The sequence below is a fragment of the Colossoma macropomum genome, unplaced genomic scaffold (assembly GCF_904425465.1).
Source record: "Colossoma macropomum unplaced genomic scaffold, Colossoma_macropomum, whole genome shotgun sequence".
Lineage (NCBI taxonomy): Eukaryota > Metazoa > Chordata > Actinopteri > Characiformes > Serrasalmidae > Colossoma > Colossoma macropomum.
The window spans coordinates 26,394,038-26,415,943 of NW_023494803.1; the positions used below are offsets into that span (position 1 = coordinate 26,394,038).

Consider the following 21,906-nt stretch of genomic DNA (forward strand, 5'->3'; position numbering starts at 1 on the left):
TAAGAGTTGGGACGAGGCAACAAAAGACTGATAAAGTTGTGTAATGCTAAAAAAAATAAAATAAAATAAAAAAAATAACATGATTGTGTATAAAAAAAAAGCATCCCAGAGAGCCTGAGTCTTTCAGAAGTTAACATGGGGAGGAGTTCACCACTCTGTGAAAGACTGCAAATAGCGCAGCAATTCAAGAATAATGTTTCTCACCATAAAATAGCAAAGAACTTTCATCGTCTATAGTACATTAGTATCATTAAAAGATTCAGAGAATCAAGAGAAATCTCTGGAGACAAGGCCAAAAACCAATATTGGCTGGCCATGTTCTTCGGGACCTCGGGCAGCACTGCATTGGAAACTGACATCGTTCTGTAGTGGAAATCACTGCACGGGCTCAGGAACACACAAAACCATTGTCTGAAAACAGTTTGTCACTGCATCCACAAATACAAGTTAAAACTCGTATTTGAGAAAACCATATATAAACAGGATCTAGAAAACAGCACCACCTTTTTTAGGCCCGAGCTCATTCAGAATGGACTGAGCTGAAGTTGAAAAGTTTCCTGTGGTCCGACGAATAAAAATTTGACATTCTTTTTGAAAATCATGGACACTTTGTCTTCTGGGCTGAGGACCACCCAGCTTGTTATCAGCGCACAGTTCAAAAGCCAGCACCCGTGATGTTATGGATGTGCATTAGTGCACATGGCATGGGTGACTTGCTCATCCGTCAAGGCACCGTTAATGCTGAGTGGTGATTTACAAGTTTTAGCAACATATGCAGCCATCCAGATGATGTCTTTTTCAAGGAAGGCCTTCTTATTTCAGCAAGACAATAACCACGTTTATATGAAGCCTGATAATCCATTAATAATCGGACTAATAGCTCAATCGGAATAAAATACGTTTGAGGCCATTCGGAATGTAATTTCTATCCGATTGAACGAGGTGGGTAAACCTCTAAATAATCCGTTAAATAGAAGAATAATAGCCGTGTAAACGCCTGAATCCGATTACATTCCAATCGGAACGTGTAAGTATGTTCTGCGCATGTGCGTTGGGTCATGGCAAAAGTTTATACCATTCAGCATGGCGGAGCAGAAACTGGTCTGCAGAGGAGACGAAGTTTATGCTCTGAAGACGGCGGTGGGACGGACGTCCAGTTTATGTGTCTCAGAACACGACGTCTTCCTCTCACCTTTTCCTGTATAAGGACATGTGAAGGACGTTTTCCTGAGTCTGACATTTTAAAGTAATTAAAACACAAGCGCACCAACTGGAAACTCATCTCACGCGGACTGGACCTCACGTGATGTTCGCTGTCATGATAACGTTTACTCTAAGCGCTACTCCAAAAAAAAAACATCCAGGTGCTAAACTGGCTTGTCTGCAGTCCAGACCTGTCAGTCATTTGCGCATTATGAAACGAAAAATATGACAAAGGAGACCCCGAACTGTTGGGTTCTGAAATCCTATATCAAGCAAGAATGAGAAAACCTTTCACTTTCAAAACTACAGCAAATGGTCTCCTCAGTTCCCAAATGCTTACAGAATGTTGTTAAAAGATGTTGCAACAGTGGTGAACATGCCCCTGCCCCTTCTTTTTTGGAACCTATCACATGCATGAAATTCAAAATAGGCTTGAATTTTTTCAAAAAACAATAAAATTTCTCAGTTTCAACATTTGGCATGTTGTCTTTGTACTATTTTCAATTAAAATACAGGGTTTACATGATTTGCACATCATTTCATTCTACTTACATTTTGCAGAGTGTCACAACTTTTTTGAAAATGTGGTTGTACGTTAAATAATAAAATCAAATGTGTCTGAATACTTGTTTCTCCTAACTGTAGAATGAGGGTATGTATGTTTGTGTGGGGGGACACTGTGTCATTTGCAGTGTTGCTGTTTCTGTCCTTCATTTTCTTCCCCTTCTCTCACAGGGGTCCCTTCACAGAACACACTGACTCACATTCTTCTTCTCTTCCTAAAAATCTCAGAATGGTATTGATGTTTCTTGTTTGCAGGATTTGTTTGTAGATGAAGACGTGTCTGTGTGGATGTTTAAAGATCAGAAGTATGAAAGGACTAGTTTCCTTATGCCACAACAACTAGTTTCCTTATTCATCTCTCAGGCCTTCTCATTTTGTACTGTATTTCTCTCTCTCTCTCTCTCTCTCTCTCTCTCTCTCTCTCTCTCTCTCTCTGTTTCTCTCTCTCTCTCTCCCCATAGGCAGGAAAGAAGGCAGTCAGAGCTGTATTGTGGGTATCAGCTGATGGCCTGAGGGTCGTAGATGACAAAACAAAGGTAACTCACATCTGTATTCACTTACCTAAAGCCACTGAGTTAAGTAGAGCACAGTGCAGACATTCTTGTTTGTGCTCATTGCTTTTTCGCATATTTTTGCTTATTACTTTTTACACACTCAATTTGCATTCCAATATACTACTGCTTGAGTAAGAAGTATATTTGACAGATAAATCACTCTGAAACTACTTATAAGCTGTTTTTGTCTTTCATGGGTTTCTTTCTCTCTAACCAAAGCAGCAGTTTAATAGTTTTAATAAGAAAACTGGACTTTTGTTTTAGCCTCTGCCCAAGGTAAACAATCCAAGCTGTATTCTGTCTTAGCTGACACTATATTTTAAACAGTCACTCCACATGTAAGGCAACAAGTCCAGAAGACCTTTGGGTAATGTGGGTTTTTCTGCCACCTGGAGGTGGCAATTTGTAATTGCCAATAAATTAACCCATGTTGAAGGCTGTAGAAAAGCATTGTAGGTTGAAAATGGTTAAAATAGTTTGAATGCATTCTGCTTGTCCTCCTTCCAGGATTTGATTCTGGACCAGACGATAGAAAAGGTGTCATTCTGTGCTCCTGACCGGAACTTTGAACGAGCGTTCTCCTACATCTGCAGAGATGGCACTACCCGCCGCTGGATCTGCCACTGCTTCATGGCCGTTAAAGATTCAGTGAGTGCTCCCTTTTACACTGAATGATGCGCTGAAGATGAAAGACAAACACTCTTCAGTCCAACCCAGCCTGCTCATGCTTTCATTGATGATCTAAAGCGCCCTCATCTAATTATGAGTCCTTTTCCAGTCTGAATGCGCACTATTGACGTTCTTTCCTGTGCTGACCTTTTCTTGAGCCTTGTTCAGCCACTGCTGTCCCTGTCCTCTTCCTGAACTTGATAATGGAGTTAGCCCTGGTGCCACTGGAGCTAAAGGCCCAGTGCTGTTGAATAGACTGCAGTAATCACTGACCTTCCTTCCACTGCTGTGCTAATCCTATTTCACTTAGTCACTCTGTGCTAACTTACTTTCTTAATGCAGCTTCTTGCTCTGCTAGTAGATAGGGCAGGAGCAAAAACACTGGCCTGATCCTTGTGTGCATGTGCATGTGTGCGTGTTTCAGGGCGAGCGCCTGAGCCATGCGGTAGGCTGTGCGTTTGCAGTGTGTCTGGAGCGAAAGCAGAAGAGAGAGAAAGAGTGTGGGGTCACGGCCACTTTTGACGCCAACCGTACCACGTTCACACGCGAAGGCTCCTTCCGTGTTACCACGGCAACAGAACAGGCTGAGCGAGAGGAGGTCATGCGGCAATTACAGGATGCCAAGAAAGGTAGGTTTGTTAGTGAGAGGGACTAAAATAGAATACCTCTTTTAATAGATATCCTTTAGAAAGGATTTGGAACGAGATTGTAGTTGTCAGGTTATTCAGGTCAGTACAAGATGTAAACAGGCTTAGTCGTTTGGCTGGCCTTAAACAGCATGCGTCTATAACATGATTGTTATTAAACTGAGTAAAGCCATTTGCTCTCCCATTAGCACACCCAACAAAAGCACTTCAGGGTTGAGTTCCAGCTGTGCCATGTGCTGTTGTGTGTTATTTTTTGTTGTTTTATTTTTTTTGTTTTGTTTTGTTTTGTGGTAAATTCAGTAACTCGTCACTACTTATGTCTGCAGAATCAGAAACGGTCACAGGGAGCACAGGCAGCAGCGTAGTGAATCCAGTTGCAGCCTCCTCTCCTTCTTCTTCCCCACCCCTGCCCATGGCCCCTCAGGAAGCCAATCCCCACGCCATCCCGCGCCGCCATGCCCCTGTGGAGGCGCTGGCACGCCAGGGCTCCTTCCGTGGCTTTCCGGCCCTGAGCCAGAAGACCTCGCCCTTCAAGCGACAGATGTCACTGCGCATGAACGATTTGCCGTCCACCATGCAGCGCAAGTCTGACTTTCCCCATCAAAAATACAGGTTAGGGTTGCTGAACGTGTCCAGTGTTCAGCCGTAGTGACATACAGCTCACTGTATGCATCATACTTGGTTACATGTCCAAGCGCCTTAAAAACAGCAACAGTCTTGTTCTTGAGAGAGTTCCTGTCTGTTTTGGCCCACTCTTCCAAAAACTGGGTGCACATCAGCCAAAATTTATGTATGCATATTTCAACATTTCACCTGCTCTTCCAAGTTGGGCCTTGGAATTGAGGTCTGATGATTTTTGCTGGTCACTCTGTCCCAGTGTTCCATCATGTCTCTTAAACCAGTCACATGCAGACACCCTACAGTGGTCATTCTGGAACATGGGAATATCACTGTTTTGTCTGCTTGGATATGAAGCATAAAGTTTATGGAAGATACAAATGACAAGGTATCAACAGACAAGTATAATCCTTACCTGACAGAATTTGTGCTGTCATTAAGATAATTGGATACAGAACCATCTATTACAGAAAATATGAAGCTATTTATTATTTTTTTTTGTCCTTGGAGTTTTGATGCAGATATTAGGATTCTGTTTTTGGATAAATGCTACAAAAATACTTTATCTCTCAAAAACAGCTCATGAATACATTTTATAAACCCAGTAAAGGTGTTTTTATGTGGTAGATTGACATTTTCAGCTGACATTTATCTCGGTGATAGTTATTAGACTTTGCTAAACACAATGTAATGTCTGTGGATTATATTACCAACAAATGAGAGTAATTTTGCATTCAGTTAATTTACAGTTTTTGGAATAGATACAGCCAATATGTAGATACATGTGAGTGCCTTTGCCTCAGGAAAGGTGATCTGCATTGTGTCTTAGCCTGTGTTGTCCTGTTCATCAGTGCCGGAGGTAGAAGGTGAAGGGGACAGCATCAGTTCCCTCTGCACTCAAATCACGTCTGCCTTCAGCGGCCCCCCGGAGGACCCGTTCTCCTCAGCACCCATGCCCAAACCGGCCTCTTCCCCACAATCTCCGGCTGCACCAGGTCAGAACCAAAAACACTTGTGCTCTCTGTGCTCTCACAGTTCACCAAGAACTCATTCTTCTTCTTAACATGTCTCCTCTGATAGTTTTTCCTTTATGCACATGAAATATGTTTGATTAAATATGAGAGATATAGATGTAGATTTGTGTGTGTGTGTGTGTGTGTGTGTGTGTGTGTGTGTGTCTGCACCATACATTGTTTTGTCAGTCTCTAATCTATTCTAATATCTAATGCTGTAGTGAATGGCTCAGCTTCTGCCTTCCCTGCTCCTGCTGTCACTGTCACTGCTGCTGCTAACCCCCCGACCTTGCCACCCCCATTACCAGCCAGAGACACTAACCCCTGGGCCAAGCCCCCTGCTGCGCCCCCTGCTCCTGCACATCCAGGTAAGAATGCTTAGATGCTCTGTTCACATCTGCCATTAACATGCATCCTGGGCAATCTGATCATAAGCAGATAGTGATAAGTGCAGATATGAACAGGGTCCAGTGCGTCTCAGAGACGCATTGTGATCCAATCTCTCAAACCACCTTTGGAGGTGGTCAGATGCATATGACCACATAACATTTATAGTGTGAATGCTAAAGCATCTTAAAGTGTCCTTAACAACAACAAAATGTGGCCTTAATCAACTATGACATAGCTAAAAGTAATGGTGCAGTTTGTTTTCCTCTCTTCTACCGTTTGTTTATAAGATGCTTAAGCAGTCCTGAGCTAAATGTGTGCAACAGCTTGAAGATTTACACAAACAAGGGACATTTCTGTCTGACAATAAACACAGTGAGAGTCTGACGTAGTAGATGTGGGCTGTACCCTTTTTCCAGTCACGAAATCCGATCACAAGTGGTCACTCGGGGCACATCCAAGACAAATGAAAATGCTGGGTGTAAACAGATCTTGCCGTCCATATGCGATCGAGACTGATGTTAATACCATATGCAAACAGGGCCAGAAGTCATGCTCCCTGTCAATGAAATAGAGAAGAAATATGATGAAATTGGTAGTGTAATTCAAAGAGGTCTCCAAATTTCTTTTGTTGGACAACTCCTAATGCAGTGGTAATCAAATCTGCTCCTAGGTCTCCCACACTGTGCACAGTTTGCCTCCAGCCCTGATTTATCCCACCTACTCTAGCTAATGGGCATGTTCGAAATGAACTGTACTTTGCCTTGACGGTCGCTGAGAGTAGCTGGTCGCATTTTGGGGTGGAGAGTCTAAAAGAAAGCTGCCAAGCCGTACAGTTAAACCGGCAGCATGCTGTGTGAGCTGGCAGCTCTCCCGGTCTTCACTTATTAGATATTCCTTTACTTTGAAGAATTCAAATCAGTTTTTTTTTTCCACATGAAACCACAAACACTACACATTTTAATATGTGCTGAGGTTTTTGGTGTGGGTGATATGGTAAAAAATAGTATGTCACAATACATGAATCACCGTATTTTGATTTACAGACAAAATGCGCTAGTGGTGCCACATTTTTAAAAAATATATGAACATGATTTTCATTCAACATCTCACATCTTAAACTGCACTAAATCTGATTAAACAGGATTAATTATGCTCTCTTAAACATGCAGTGACAACACCCATGATGTGCTCAGAAATGCGTATAGTTTTCACAATAATGGTAATGGGCTCTGTCGTCATCAAGCCACCTCTCTTGTGCAGCCAGGTAGTGATCAACTGTGGTGTCTGGCTCTGAAAACGGAAGCCGTTTCAGTCCCACAGTTACGACTTACGTCATTGTGACACACCAGTGGCACCAATGCAAGTCGAACAAAATAATCTAACTGGCATGCACTGTACCAACTAATGCTATGTTCATTTAAACAGTCCTAATAATTGACTCCAGAAGTTCTTGATTTAGCTGGATCGAATAAATGAGATATGGATTAGAGGTGAAACCAATGACGCAGGAAGAAAGACCGGTGACCACAGATGATTTATAGTTATCTATAGGCATCTATTTTGCCTCTGTGTTCTTTTTGATTATTGTTTACTCAAGATGAATAATAGTGTTTTTTTTGCTTTGTCTTCAAAGGGGGTGACTGGCCTAGTCCTACACCTGCAGTGGTGGCTCCTCCTGCGGCAATTGCACCTCTCACAGTCCCCACAGCCTCTCATAAGCGCACGCCGTCTGAGGCTGACCGCTGGCTGGAGGAGGTGTCCAAGTCTGTACGAGCCCAGCAGCCTGGGGCCAGGACCACTACTCCTCCCACCCAGCAGCCCTTCTCAGCACCCATGCCTGTCCCTGTAGCTCCTGCTGCCCCTGTAGCCTTCATGCCCCCTATGCCATCAGCTGTGCCCACTCTGCCCCCACACCAGCCTGCCTTTCACGCCCAGACCCCAGCCTCGTATCCAATGGCCAACGGGCTCCCCTACGCCCAGCCAAGTGTGCCCGTGGTCGGCATCACGCCTTCTCAAATGGTGGCCAATGTCTTTGGTTCAGCTTCGCAGACCCAGCCAGTGCCAGTGCCTGCACCTGTTCCCCAAACCCACACACTACAGCCCTCGCCTTTCTCTACTCCGCCTCTGGCGCAACTGGATGCCCGAGGTGTGGGCAGCCCATTTGGCAAACCCCCCTTGCCTCCAGTGGCAAATCCGACAGTGTTTCAGCCACCCAACGGTAACGCTACATTCAATGGCGCTGACAGCTGGCCGGCTACCTCCTCCTCAGCCCCTCCTCTGCCAGCACAGCATCAGGCCGACGCCTTTGAGGCTCAGTGGGCGGCCTTGGAGAGCCGTTCAAGGCAGCGCACCACCCCTTCACCCACAAACCCCTTTTCAAGTGAGCTCCAAAAGACCTTTGAGATCCAACTGTAAAAAATCAAAAATACATACTATGGGGTGCGTGAGAGTCAAGAAGCTGGCATAGACACATGAAGGAGAAAATGGATGGTTGTGAGAGGGTTGTGGGGAGGGACTAAGAGAGGGGACCCCTTTGACACTCATACCACTTCAGCTGAATATTTCTGTCTCATCCCCTTGCTGTCCATCAGTCTGTGTCTAGTGTTAAGTGTGAGCTGACAGGGAGGCGCTTCAGTGGAATTCAGAGGCCAGCAGTAAACGTGGGGAGAAGTCAGTAATACGCAGCTACTCTTTTCATTCTGTCTGGTGCAACTGCGTCCGTATAGGAGATGGAAGTGGATTGAGAGCTGAAAATGCCTCTTGACCTTTAAAAAGAAAAAAATACAGCCTGATTTGGAGACAGACCCCTGCAGCTATACATTCTTGATTTCTCAATCCTGCCTCCATGTCCTTATCTCCCCATAGTCCAGCTCACAGCACCCCCCCCACCCCCCAAATGTGGGGAAGAACGACTGCTCCTCCCACCAGAAGGACAGAGGCACTGAGAGAAGAACTGAGCTTCCAGATTTGAGAAGTTTTCATAAAACTTCCTAATCAGAAGAAGAAACGAGAGAATGCCAAAATCTTTATTTTTATGCATTAAGTATATTTTAAATAGCTTTGGAATATAACAGAAAAGTTGTAAGTAATCTTGCCAAAGGTGCAGGCTAGCTACAGTGGAAATGATTTTGTGTGTATACAGGAAATGAACATATATAGATATATCTATAGAAATTTAAATATATATTCATTATTATACACATTGAGGTTTTAACTTGTATGTGTTATATAAAGAGAGACTGAGAGTGAAGGGAGTTTTCTTATTGCCGTGCATCACGTCCCATTTTTGGATGTGAAAACCCCTCTGTAAATAACGAATCATTGCAACTACAATCATCTTGAACTGGGAGATTCATCAGAGCTCTCATTCTTTATCTCTGGCATTTTATTTTGTTATTTTGTACCATAGTGCTCAGTATTTTGATTTTTTTTCCACTGTCTATATAATTGAATGTTTTTGGGGTTTTGGGGGGCTTTTAAAATTAATTTTAACACTATTGACAGTGTCATCTCCAGCCAATCGTTTTGAAGTTATCTCTGCATATTGCACAAGCACTATTCTAGTTGATTTGGCCATTTGGGTGAGAAGGCTCAGTTCAGTTTGGCATTGGTGAGCCATAATGCCACCAAACAGTGGAGGTTATACAGCCTGTGGTTTTAAACTGGTTGCATTGAGGGGATGTCAAAAGGTTTTTGCATTGTCTCTTCTTTTTATCAAACCTGTGGAGATCTTTGGTTCTGTTTTAGCGGTTTTTGTTTTTTCCCTCATTTTGTAAGTATTTCATTATTTTATTCCACTTCTTTCCAGAAAAAAAGTAGATCTAAAAGATTGAATAAAATGATGGTGGTGGAGGACAACAGTTAAACACGTATCTCTTGTTCTTTTTGCGTGGTGTGATTGTGAAGCAGACAGTCTACAAAATGCAAATTTTAACTATTTTATGAATGGGTTTCTTAGGTAAATTTGATTTGATTGACCAAATAAATAAAAATGGAGCCTGACTGGACTACTGGACTGACTGGACAACTTGAACAGACTGAAACGGGTCTTAAGGGTAATTTACTTAATTATCAAAAGTTAATCTTTATTGAATTACCGTTCAGTTTTCCATGTGAGTTGTATATTTATCTGAGTTTGAGATTTAGCCATATCAGTGGGTTTAGCTTGTGTTGTTGAAGTCCACCAATTTTTCAAAAAGTCTGCGTAATTAAACCATTTATATACTGTATAAGCAAATTAATTCTGAGTGGTTTGATGTGAAAAGGTTCATTATAGAGAAACTCCCATTTCTATACAATAGTAGTGATGGGAGGTCATGATGTCTGCAGCACAAACATATATGTAATGTTGGTAATGGTAAAATAATAATTCTGGTAATTCTGAAGGAAAAAAAATGTTGGGTACTGTTTTGCCTTAGAACACCCTACCTTGACAACGTTATTGTAAAACGTCTTAGGCATTAGGCAGCATATTCATAACTGTTTCATAGGACTGGGTGATTCATTGAATTTTAATTTCAGTTATGATTCTGGCTTCAAACGATTATGATAAGATTGGGATGTAACCGTTATTGTGTCACATTCCTTTTCACAAGGATGCTCTCATTTCGTCTTGTTATAAATCCAACACACCCCTTTCTCTAACAGTGGTACACTTTTGCCCCTTCCTAAAAGCCCAAACTCTCTCAGAGAGTTCAGTAAATGCATGATGTTTCCAAAGTCAATCAGTAATCATGTAAAATAATTGTGATTATGATTTTTGCCATAACCAAGCAGCCTTATCATTTCATCTAATAACTTTGTAAGGTAGATTTTAGAAACATTAAACATGGATGTCTATTTCCCATCAGCACCACTGGGAGCAAGTTTGACACGTTCATTAGCATTTCACATGAAAACACTCAGAATGACTTTACATCAGAATCAATTAATTACACAGATATTATATTGAAATTCGGTGGATTTGTCCTTTAACCGGATTGATATAATCTTCCTCTAGCTGTGGGGGCGCTGTGGTGTGGATACCGCACGTCGCTCCCTGGTAGATATAGAAGAGGAAGAAGAGGCGGTGCAGCTGTTCATTATCCCAACCAAAGCGAGTGTGTGCGGGAGTGTGTAGGAGAGTGAGTTTGTGTGTTTGGATCGGCTCTCTCGGCTCCTGGTGAGTAGCGTGGTTAGCTGTGTGGGTTAGTTACATGGTCACTCCGCGGCTGAGAAGGTATGAAAGGATCTGATGCTGTCAGCGTTTGTGCGGTAATTCCGTAAAGCTGATTTACACAGCAGTGAGCGGACGAGCCGCTGTACAGTCTCCCATCAGCGGCCAGCCAGCCTGAAGAGCTGCAGCGGTAACGTTGGATCAGATCATACTTAGTGCAGTGAAAATAAGACAAACTCCATTTAGAGCACGTTTAACTGTTACAGCGCTGTTAATTCAGGTACGCTCTGAAGTCAACGGTTGGATAGGTTGAGGAGAATAAGACGAAGCTGAAGTCGGCTTCTTACTCGAATTTTCCCGTTCTACCTTAAATGGTTTAAGGTGGAACGGGAATAATTCGATTAGGAAGCCAACTTCAGCCTCGTGAGAATGAGCGACTGATTGAAAGTACTACAGTCACACTCACTTCAGTATAGAAACAGCACTGAAAATACTTTCAGTATCGCGTTGGAGTTTGAAGGGGAATCCCACAAAATCTGCAGAATTCAGTGGTTGAGATGTAAACAGAGTGTCCTGATGTGAATTGTTGCTTGTACAGAAAGATGGGAACCAGAATTCGCGATATCTAAAGCTGAAATATAGCCGTTTATCTGCTCTCCAAAACGGAACTACACGTGTCTTCGCAATGTTTGTATATAGTGCTGTTAAAGGTGAAGAGGTGGGAACGCTCTTTAAGTTCTCTGTGGGGACTGTTTGGCCTTAGAACGCACTTGATTTGTAATACCTTTTTAAAAAAAAGTACGCTTTAGGCCAAAAGTTGATCTCAAAACTATCGTAAAACAGCCTCTCAGGCATCAGACAACGTATTCGGAACCAGTTAGGTTAACGTTAATAGTTTCTCATTGGGAGCTTTTAGAGACGTTAGATGGTTCAGACGTCTGGTTCCTATCAACACCGCTGTGAACAACTGATTTCTTAGGTTTCTCTACAGCGGAGCATTTCACACCAAACACCATTGCGCCTTAACGTAGAGAGATTTCATTTTACAGACTTGACGTTGGACGTTGAGGACTAATTGCTGCGTGTTGTAGACTGGCGACAGTCCTGTCCTGTTAAAGAGGAATTCAACCAGTTTTTCAAACTTTATGAGAAATTCAGTCCTTGAGATGTAAACAGTCATTCCTAGTGGTTTGATGTGAAGTGGTTCATTGTACAGAAACCTACAGACTCAGATTTCTTTACAGTGGTGGTGATGGCAACCAGGGCTCAGATAAAGCCATTTTATTTACTATCCAAAACCCCCAGTGAGCCTACACGTGTTCTGAGTTTTTATATGTAATGATGATAGTAAAATGGTCATAAATCTGAAGAAAAAAAAATCTTTAGGGACTATTTTGCCTCCATTTTAAGCGAAAATTCTGTCATAAAACAAGGTGTCAGACTTTAAGCAGCTTATATCTAACCGTTTTGTTAGACGTTAAACTCTTCAAATGTCTGGTTCCTATCACCACCACTGTGAACAGTTCTGTTTTGGCAAGTTTCTCTAGAATGAGGCTTTACACATCACGCCGCTCTGAGTGTCTTTGTTTACCTCCCAACTATTTAATTATCTTCAATTTTTAAAAAATCAGTGGAGTTTCCCTTTAACTTGCACAACGATTAGTGGAAGCTATAGTGGTTTTCTGGGACTTCATCCAAGGCCTCGTTGGGACCGAGCTGCTCCTCTCTGTTGGAATGTTTTCCGTGTTTTCTTAGCATATGTGTTTTGTACGGCTGTTTGCCTGAATTATTCCCTTTGTCCTACTTTGCTTGGCTTTAGTGTGTGATTCATGGTGCAACTTATATCCTTGTTCTGTATGTCCTTGTTCTGTATGTTCTAGCAGGGAGCTGCTGCAACTGCAAAGATGTCCCGACAAAGTACCCTCACTGCAGCAGTGGCAACCATGTTAGGAGCCACACTTGGAGGCCTGCTCCTGTGGCACACCATATACACACAGAAGAGAAAAGCCTTGAAAAGCCCCAAAAAGTCTGACCCCTTACCTGTAGAGCAGCTTGGACCTTTAGAATGCAGTCCAACCCCGGTTCAGCTTTCACAACCGAAGCCAGCACCACGCATTTCGATACCATCTGTGGAGAAGTTGCTGGAGGTGCCGGCGGTGGTGGTGAGCTCATTAGAAGAATGGGAAGAACACTGGCCTTCTTTCCAAAAGGACCTGAACATCTTCCCTGTCCTGGGTTTGGACTGTGAATGGGTAAAGAGCATGCGTGTAAGAGGGGTTCTACAAGTGTTGGGAGTTCAAATCCCCTGTTCTTGGAAATTGTCCTCCTTCACAAGGTGTTTGTTTTACCCCTAGGTGTCCGTCAAAGGGAAAGCATCTGCGGTCTCCTTGCTCCAAATTGCCACGTACTCTGGCCGATGTATGCTGGTCAGACTGCTGGCATTTCGCAATGCCCAGCTGTCTCTGCCCAAAGGCCTCCTGCAGGTCCTACGGGACCCCCATGTGCTGAAAGTGGGGGTCGGCTGTTATGAGGATGGCAAGCGCCTGGCCCACGACCATGGCTTGGCTCTTGTGTGTGTGGTGGACTTGCGCTACTTAGCCCTTAGGCAAAGGTAATAAATAATATTCCTAAAAGTTCAGTCATTATGCTTTGATGACAAACTTGACAAAGTATTTTCCATCACCCATCATTTGTTTAATTTTCAGTCAAAATAGCCATTAAGGGAAAGTTACTCATTTTAGGCGAGATTTTTGATTTGGATAACGTTGGGAATTTCCAAAATTGGAGTTCAATAAATTATTAAAATATAATACAGAAGAACAACCATGTAAGACCTGGCAGACCTGTCACCATCAGATAAACAGTACTTAAAGTATTCATCTTTGAGAGAGAGGAGAAAATCAAGCTCCACTCTTACTTTAGACTTGAATAAACCTACAGGTATTTCTGTCCATCCACTGTGAGAAGACAACTCCACACTATGAGTCTGAAAGGATGTGTAGCCTTTAGTAAGAAAAAGAAACGGACAAAAAATCTAATTTCAAATAGAACACTGAAACTGGACATCTGAGATATAAGGTAAGGTTTTATGGACCGATGAGGCTGAATTTATAATTAGGATGACGTCAATTGTGAGGGGTCAAAAAATGCAGCCAACCTCTAAGACCTCTAAGGTCTAGAAAAACATCTCTGCTGATTCTTCAGATGGAGAACTGAAAGCACGTCTCCTGACAAGAATGGAAGTGTAATAATGGAAAGGGTGAACACATTGAATACAGAAAAATCTAATATTATAATGAATTGTTGGAACTTCTGTGTAATTTTCTGTTAAGTAACTTTGTTTTTTGGGACACTGAGAAATCAGTAACATGCTTATCGACTGAAAATAAATGAAGGGTGGTCTCTGAATTTTGCTCAGTACTGTATATGAAATAGGTTTACAGTGGCAGAGGCCATGTAAGGTTTGTTTGTATTAATTTTAGCATTGGCCTTAATGACTGCCATTTTTTTATTTTATTTTACTTTTTTATAAAAAAGTGTTGTCAGTATCCAGGCTGAACCATAAAGTTACTACAGGCATTTACATCAATACAAAGACAGTTTTGGCTTCCTGAAACGTTGGTGAGATGTTACTTTGACTGTTATTATGTCCACTGAATGGTGCAGGCATGCAGTGCTGAACAATGGGCTGAGTCTGAAGTCTCTGGCTGCAGACCTGCTCAACGTCACCCTGGACAAATCACTGGAGCTGCGCTGTAGTAACTGGGAAGCCGAGCACCTGACCCAGCAGCAGGTGGGCTACCTCTCCTCAGCCACTTTCTGAACACTGAGCAGTTTTGTAAAGGTTTTCTCTGTTGCTCTTATACCTTCTAACAGTTTCCCTGAGCTTGAAAAATCCAGTCTTTATTCCAGGAGTAACAAAGCTTGTGAAAATTACTCCACGTTCAACAGTGTCAGACTAAACACTGAACTTCCTTTGAGAGCTGCAGTTTGCTGTTGGTGCTGTAAACGCTCCTGATGTAAGTTAAATCTTGGTCCCTTTGTCTGGGATGGCTTTTGATTGCCCACTCTCGTTGCATTCTGTAACTGATGGCCATCATTCAGAAACCTGCTGTTTCCTGACCAAAGCGTGAAAGCTGCTCCATTGTTGTTGGACCTTTCTTTGTAACTGTGATAAGTCTTTGAGATGCGGTGGTTAACTTAAGCTGATCAGGCCTGACCCAATTTCTCATTTTTGGGACACAACACTGTTATGTCTTACATAACTATTTATTCATTTATTCAGTGTTTGTAGATTCTGTAGAAACAAACAGAAAATACTGGTGTACAAACATAAACCCCACAGCTTCTCGTGTCTCTTTGTGCTGCCTATGTTTGGTTTCAGTACAGTTTCATTCAGCAAAAAGAAATGTGCATCGTTCCAGCTGACTGCACTTTATTAAGTGTAAATGTCCTGGCTGACCTCATGGACGTCTCCTCTCTTTGCCTGTGTAGATGCTGTACGCAGCGCGTGATGCCCAGGTGTCCATTTCCCTCTTTCTCTACATGCTGGGCTTCCACTCTGAGCCCTGCCTGTTAGGTGAGGGAGAGACCGCCTACTCAAAGCTGGCCTCGCACTGCCAGGGCCTGGTGGACGTACCCTTTAGGACCCGCAGTGAAGGAGAGGAGGGCGAGCGCAGGCGCAGAAACCGCAGGTCCACTGTGGACAGCCCAGAGTCTGGAGACCAGCAAGTACCAGACCCCCGCAGAAACAAGCGCAAACCTCTCGGGGTTGGGTACTCAGCCAGGTATAGCAGTTAGTAGTAAATCTATAGCTGGTTAAGGCAATAGATTGCATCTCAAAGCTAAAAACAATATTAGTAGCTGTCCTAAAGCCTGAATGTTGTCCATACTTTTGCCCATTACATAGATAATAGATACCATACAATATCATAACTCCAGTGTGGAGCTAAAGAACTGAGCATAAGGTTCCCTATTTTTCTGTGTACGTTTTTCTTTGTGGGCCTTTTACTTGCGTGTGCAGAAATCAAACCTTGTCCTTTATTTCTTCCCAGGAAATCCCCCCTGTATGATAATTGCTTCCTTCATGCACCTGATGGCCAGCCACTCTGTACCTGTGACAAGAAAAAGGCAAAATGGTACCTTGACAAAGGAATAGGAGGTAATTCTCAGAGATACAAATTGACGTAACATTGACTTAAACTGGAATTCCACTGATTTTTGTTTGTCTGTTTTCCTCAAAAATTGTGCATTCAGTTGTAGATGTAAACGAAGTAGTGATGGGCAATATGGCAAAATATTGTATCATTAAAAACATTTTCACAGTATGTCACAATATCTTGACATGCAGACAAAATGTGGTAGTAGAACCAGATTTTTTTTTTTTTTTTACTTTTTTGTAATAACACATGCAGTTGGTCAGTGTTCTGTTGATATCCACAATATGCTTAGTATGTGGATAGGATGGCTCCCCCTCTCCTCCATCACTCAGTATAATTCTAGCCAACACAGGCATCTGTTAGCTTATGTAACCGAATTGGCAGGTAGTTTTCTCCTCAAAGCCTGTTGAGCTGTCCAATGATGTCGAATTAGAGACGGTTCAAAAAGATGCGGTAACTGGCTTCATTTGTCTCGGAGGAAACTCGTGCTACCCTTCACCCTCCCAGCTTGACAACACTGTGATGAAGTAGCTAGCTAGTGGGTGGAGCTGGCAAAGACTAAACTTTGGGGGAAACAGATTTTTTAAAAGAACTGAGTTTTTAAAAAGAAATTAAAATGATAACAGAATTTATCATCATTATGATAACGTCATCATATTGTCCACCTCTGAGACAGTTTTCACAATGTTTATTTATTGTATTGTTGAGAGAACATTGAGAAGAGTTCTGACTCATTGATTGTCTTGACTGGTGCATTTCGTCTTTATGTTGTAAAAATGTAGAAATTATTTATTTATTTATTTATTTATTTATTTTAATTCCCCTTTAAGCAGCCTTATTGTGAATGACATGAGAATAGTTTGTTAGACATTCTCATTAAATGAGTATCTGCAGCGTTGATGGATGCCTCTGCCCTGTCTCTCAGAGCTGATGAGCGAGGAGCCCTTCATCGTGCGTTTGCTGTTTGAACCGTCAGGTCGTCCCGACTCTCAGAAGGACTACTACCTAACAGCCAAGGAAAATCTGTGTGTGGTGTGTGGAAAAGCGGAGTCCTACATCAGGTTTGTCCTCTGTTGCTTCAGTGTGTCCATGCTCAGTTCTTCGGCTGACCGCCCATGCATATGTCCAATCTGGCATGTACATACACTAGAAACCACAAGATTTTCGTTTCGTTAAGAAGCTACATGCATTTTATCATTGTGAGTAGATAAATTCTCCAGCGGGCTCTGTTGTCCTCTTTCCGTTAGAAAGAACATTGTTCCACATGAATACAGACGCCACTTCCCAGCCGAGATGAAAGACCACAACTCCCATGACATCCTGCTGCTGTGTACTTCCTGTCATGCAGCGTCCAATGTGTATGACGGCTTCCTGAAGCAGCAGCTGGCTGATGAGTTTTCGGCCCCTCAGGGTTGCGAGGAGGGTGTGAGGATGCTGGAGGACTCAGACCGTCGACGGGTTCGTTCGGCTGCACGTGCCCTCCTCAGTGCCGGCGAGAGCATGCCAGACTCAAGGCGGGATGAGCTCCAGTCAATCGTCCGTACTTTCTTCTGCAAAGAGGAGGAGCGAGACAGCGAGCTCACAGATGAAATGCTGCAGACAGCTGCAAACCTGGAGACCAGGTGAGGAAAAATGCATTAGCGCTGTACTTTTTCAGAATGGTTTTGGTTCTCTGCTGAAGAGATCGCTTGTATGTATTCATGCAGTTCAACAAAATCTATTTCACATCTTAGACTTTCCTTCAGAGTGATGAATATAAATAGCAAGTACCTTAAAAGAAAGCATGTTTATTGAATATGGTAGTGATGGCTTTTTATAAAATAATAATAATAAATCATAGTTCTGTGATGGTTCTTATTCTGCTCCAATGGCAGGTAAAACATTATACACTTTAGGCACTCATTCTTTATTAACCTCTTAAATGGCCAGTAGGCCCAAAGTTTTATTACACACTTCTATAACCTAAGAATAGCTCAACCAATGCAGTGAAGTCCCTGTAGTTACTGAATAACAAGCCTTGCCAACCTTTACACATTTTGCATAGCAGATACACAGTTTGACATCAAAGTACGCCGATTCGATTTTGATCTCTCTTAATTAAGCAAAAAGCTGGTGACGCCTGTGAGTTCAGTTGTGCACATGCAGTATTCAAACCTAACAGCAAGAGACCGCAGCGTCTAGCCTTCCGAAAAACCAAAGAAGAAGAGTTTGACAAGTCATAGCAGTGGGTTTATTCCCTGGGGATGGCAAATGCGTGAAGTCAGTCATTTCAAGAGACTGCAAATCGATAGCAACACCAGATGATTATCGCTCCCGTTCCCCCACCTCACTCCGTCTGGCTGGGAGGATGCTGCTTTTAATTCCTGTGCAAAGGTGAGTTGGCTGGAGTGGATGTGGAAAGTTGAAATTGTGAATTAACTTTGCAGACCTGCCAACTTTGAGAAAATATAATAATAATATAAAAATGTGCACCCCCTCTCCAGTCATTAACCATTTAAAGCTCTTGTACTTATTTTCAGGATTTTCATCTAATTATTGCCTATAGCTTGTGTGGTGTTATTACTATCAGTTGGGAGAGAATGAAAGATGTTGGTCTTTTCTGTTGAGACTGTAAATTACTTTTCCTGCCATTTCTTTCAGTTTAGTTCTTTTCAGTTAGGCCTGAATTATGGATATATTAGTTCTGAGCATTCAAATATTGGACACAATATGCTCCTGATGTACTTGTCGTAAGATGAGAGCCTGAGTTCTCCATTATCTGCAAAAATGACCATTAGACCACTCTGACCTCTGTTTTGCACTTTTTGCTCCATGCCAATTGGCCATGTCGCTCATTGCCACTTGAGCTGCGTTGTTTACGTTGCCTGTGAGGCGCCACTGTCAATCATTTTGTGTTCTGACACGCCCACACAGTTGTGATGAGGAGCAGCTCAGAATTTTTGGAGCATTTATCTACTAGTAAATTGTATTAATTTGAGCCATGTTGATGGGGGGCTTTAAAACTAAGTAAACAAAAGTTGTGATGTACCCGACTTCATCATACAACTTAGACTGGTTGCATCTCCTATATGTGGTGCCTTCTGGTGTGAAATTTTGTTTTGTTTTGTTTTTTTCCCTGATTAAAACTTGGATGGAGCAAAAGGCAACATGATAAAAGAATACAGGAAGGGGAAGTGCAGACCTGCGCCACCTGCTGGTTGCATTAAAAAAAAAATCTGAATTGCCATTCATTTTGCTATAGTGCAATTTTTACAGTACAATAGTATAATAATTAGAGCAACTGAACTGTGAAGATTAGAATACAATTGAACTACAAAATCATGGCTCAGTGCAAGTGTCGCTTCATGTTATGTGGACACTACTCTGTTTAAGGGAAACTACCTTTTAACTACCTTTTTTAAAGTCAGTTAATCACTTGGATCATTGACACAGTGTTGAAAATCATGTTGTACAACTTAGAATGTGCGTCACCACCTTGGTTAATTGTTAACCTACAGTTTGAACACAAACAGCAGAGGACGATCTGATCACTTTCCTTCACTATAGCTGACAGTCACATCTAACCGGATAGCCTACCTCATAACCTATAATGTGTCTCGCGGGATTTCACTGCAGAAAGCTGTGCAGAGCAGCGTGAGCAGGCTACAGGATAAGGCCAAAGTTTGGACAGATGTACAGGAAAATCATTAATATAGAAACAGTTTTTATTCAAATATTGACTAAAATGTAAAAATTGTTAAGGATTAAGCCCCACTTTAAACTTTTGATTACATTCTGTGGAAAAATACTGGATGTTACCCTAAAAGGCTTCTGATCATTGTTAAACTGATTGTTGTCTCTTGCATTTAGGGCTCAGATTTCTCTAAATGACTTGCACACTGAGGATGTTTTAAATAATGGAAATTAAATTTAAATAGCATAAAAATTTGCACAATTTTGCTACTACACCCTGGATGTGTAGTCGGTTGGCTAAGACATGTTTGGAGTTTAAATTTTGCTCCTTTAGTTTAGAAATGGAGCTACAAGTCTAACATTCCCAACAAACACAAGCTTTTTTTTATTATAGGTCTTCATTAAGCTTGTGCAGGTTTGATTAGGGCGCAGGATCTCTTACTGTAAGCTATTAAAAATTAACAAAATTTCATTGCTACAGGGCCATTTCAGACAACACCGACGCTGGTATTCAGAAAGCAGCACTGTTCTCGGATCAAATTCCTCCATATTTCTGGATGGACTGTAATTCTCAAAAATACTGATTCTAGATCAGCCCTCCTATTACTGAGGGTCTACAGCAGACCCTGTTGTCCGAAGTGGCTGCCTGCCGTTGTGTTGTGTAAACAATTATAATGAAGATGTGGATGCGGCTTCAGTGGGTTGAAAGATGTTTTGGTGGTGTATTTTATTGGAAATGATTTGGGTTCTATTGATTGTCATGCAATGTTAGCCTCACCGTTCCAGTTCTAACCTAAAGAAGCAAAATCCGGACTCCAAAAATGTCTCACATGATCGATTTACATCTGGAATAAGTGAAAACTCTGCAAATTTGATATTTTGCCGAACCAGGAGACACTTCTGTTGGACTTATGACTCGCTGAAATGGCATGATACTCAGTAATTCCTGTCCACCCTGACATCTATTCCGTCTGTTTAAAGATAACTCCACTGCGTCTCTGTATGCTTGCAGGATTTTTAATGAGAATTATGTGCCCCACGGGTTGAAGGTTGTGCGGGCGTACGCTGAACACGGCCTGCAGGGTCTGATTGATCTGGAGCGCCGCTGGCGCCAGCACTTCCTGTCCAGCATGCAGCCCAGCTTCTTGCCCCCGCTCTGGTCCGTCGACCACAACCACGAGAAGTACCTACGCAAATATGGAAAGGACCTGGTCATCAACCTGAACTGACCCCTCGTACTCCTCTCTCGCACAGCAGACTTTTGCAGTTTCTCCCTGCAGGTAGGAGGGTTGCTGCGAAGTGGGTCGGACCCAGGCGGTCTCTCCCCAATCCTGTGATGTCATTTCAGTGTGTTCCAAAGAGATAGACTTGGCTGGCTAGTGTCCCCGATACTCAATACTGTATGAAAGAAGCCCAGCGCTGGTTCACAGACTGGCTGTAGATGAACTGAAGAAGCAAGCCAGAGGTTCTCAGACTTGGACTTGGAAGTCACTGCGGTGAATGATGGATCACTAAGCAAGACGAAGGGAAAAATACAAGAAAGATGAGGGTTAAAGACATTATGTGCACACTCCTTTAGAAGGGGAAGAAAAGATGTGGTGGGAGAACAGTTCTCAGCTTGAAATGATTTTGATACATTTTAAACAGCTCAAACCAGCCCCTCGTTTCTTAAAAATAAGTTTAAAAAAAAATATCTCGGTTAAAGTTGCTGCTGGTTTGTGGCCCTATTAAATATTTTGAATAAGTGTGTGTGGTAAATCATCGTTTTGCCCTGCAGGGCTGTTGACTGTGGTCATAATACCTCTCTTTTTTTTTTTGCCCCATATCTGAACAGTTGCTGTTACACTATTTATGTCGGTCTTTTATAATAGATTTGACATGACTATAAACTGGACATCTCCTTTTAGTTAACTTGTCTAGGAGTTTTTGGAACACTCTGGGCTCTCCAGCTGAACAAATTATTATTATTTTTAACCATCTTGAATGTAGGTTTGGAAGGATGTGGCCACTCCTCTAGTTTGTATTCCCCCAAATTTCCCCTGTCAGTCAGGACACCTCAGAGAGCAACTGTTAGTGCATCTTTCCCCCTGACTTTAGTAGAGGAAAGTCCATCATTTGACCTATCCTTTAATGACAACATTCAATGGTGTGTAAGTTTCTAACATATTTAAGCATATGAAGTTCTGTACAACTAGAGAGATTCAGCTCTATGAGCATTAATACAAGAAGGAGATCCGGAAACCCATGATCCTTCAGCAAGAT

General features: G+C 42.3%; 2 protein-coding genes across 4 annotated transcripts in view; both read left to right on the forward strand.

The window, feature by feature from the left end:
• Window positions 1-8,917, forward strand: part of numb (NUMB endocytic adaptor protein) — a 45,200-nt gene extending 36,283 nt beyond the window's left edge. Inside the window, 7 exon segments of the mRNA XM_036593756.1 lie at window positions 2,229-2,303; window positions 2,829-2,969; window positions 3,415-3,619; window positions 3,964-4,229; window positions 4,231-4,249; window positions 5,107-5,250; window positions 7,292-8,917. Of these exon segments, the coding sequence (XP_036449649.1) occupies window positions 2,229-2,303; window positions 2,829-2,969; window positions 3,415-3,619; window positions 3,964-4,229; window positions 4,231-4,249; window positions 5,107-5,250; window positions 7,292-8,073 (1,632 nt within the window). The 3' untranslated portion in view covers window positions 8,074-8,917.
• Window position 8,918: 1 nt separating this feature from the next.
• On the forward strand, window positions 8,919-21,611 carry exd2 (exonuclease 3'-5' domain containing 2). 3 transcript variants are annotated; one of them, XM_036593753.1, is made up of 10 exons: window positions 8,919-9,713; window positions 10,658-10,819; window positions 12,694-13,080; window positions 13,168-13,424; window positions 14,480-14,606; window positions 15,308-15,600; window positions 15,868-15,974; window positions 16,898-17,033; window positions 17,220-17,594; window positions 20,657-21,611. In XM_036593753.1, exons 3-10 carry the CDS (start codon window positions 12,718-12,720, stop codon window positions 20,871-20,873), a joined length of 1,875 nt encoding a protein of 624 aa, XP_036449646.1. In that variant the 5' UTR covers window positions 8,919-9,713; window positions 10,658-10,819; window positions 12,694-12,717; the 3' UTR covers window positions 20,874-21,611. The 3 variants fall into 3 exon arrangements, with proteins under 3 accessions (XP_036449646.1, XP_036449648.1, XP_036449647.1); XM_036593755.1 differs by having other exon boundaries at window positions 12,694-13,065; XM_036593754.1 differs by having other exon boundaries at window positions 12,697-13,080.
• The last annotated feature ends 295 nt before the right edge of the window (window positions 21,612-21,906 follow it).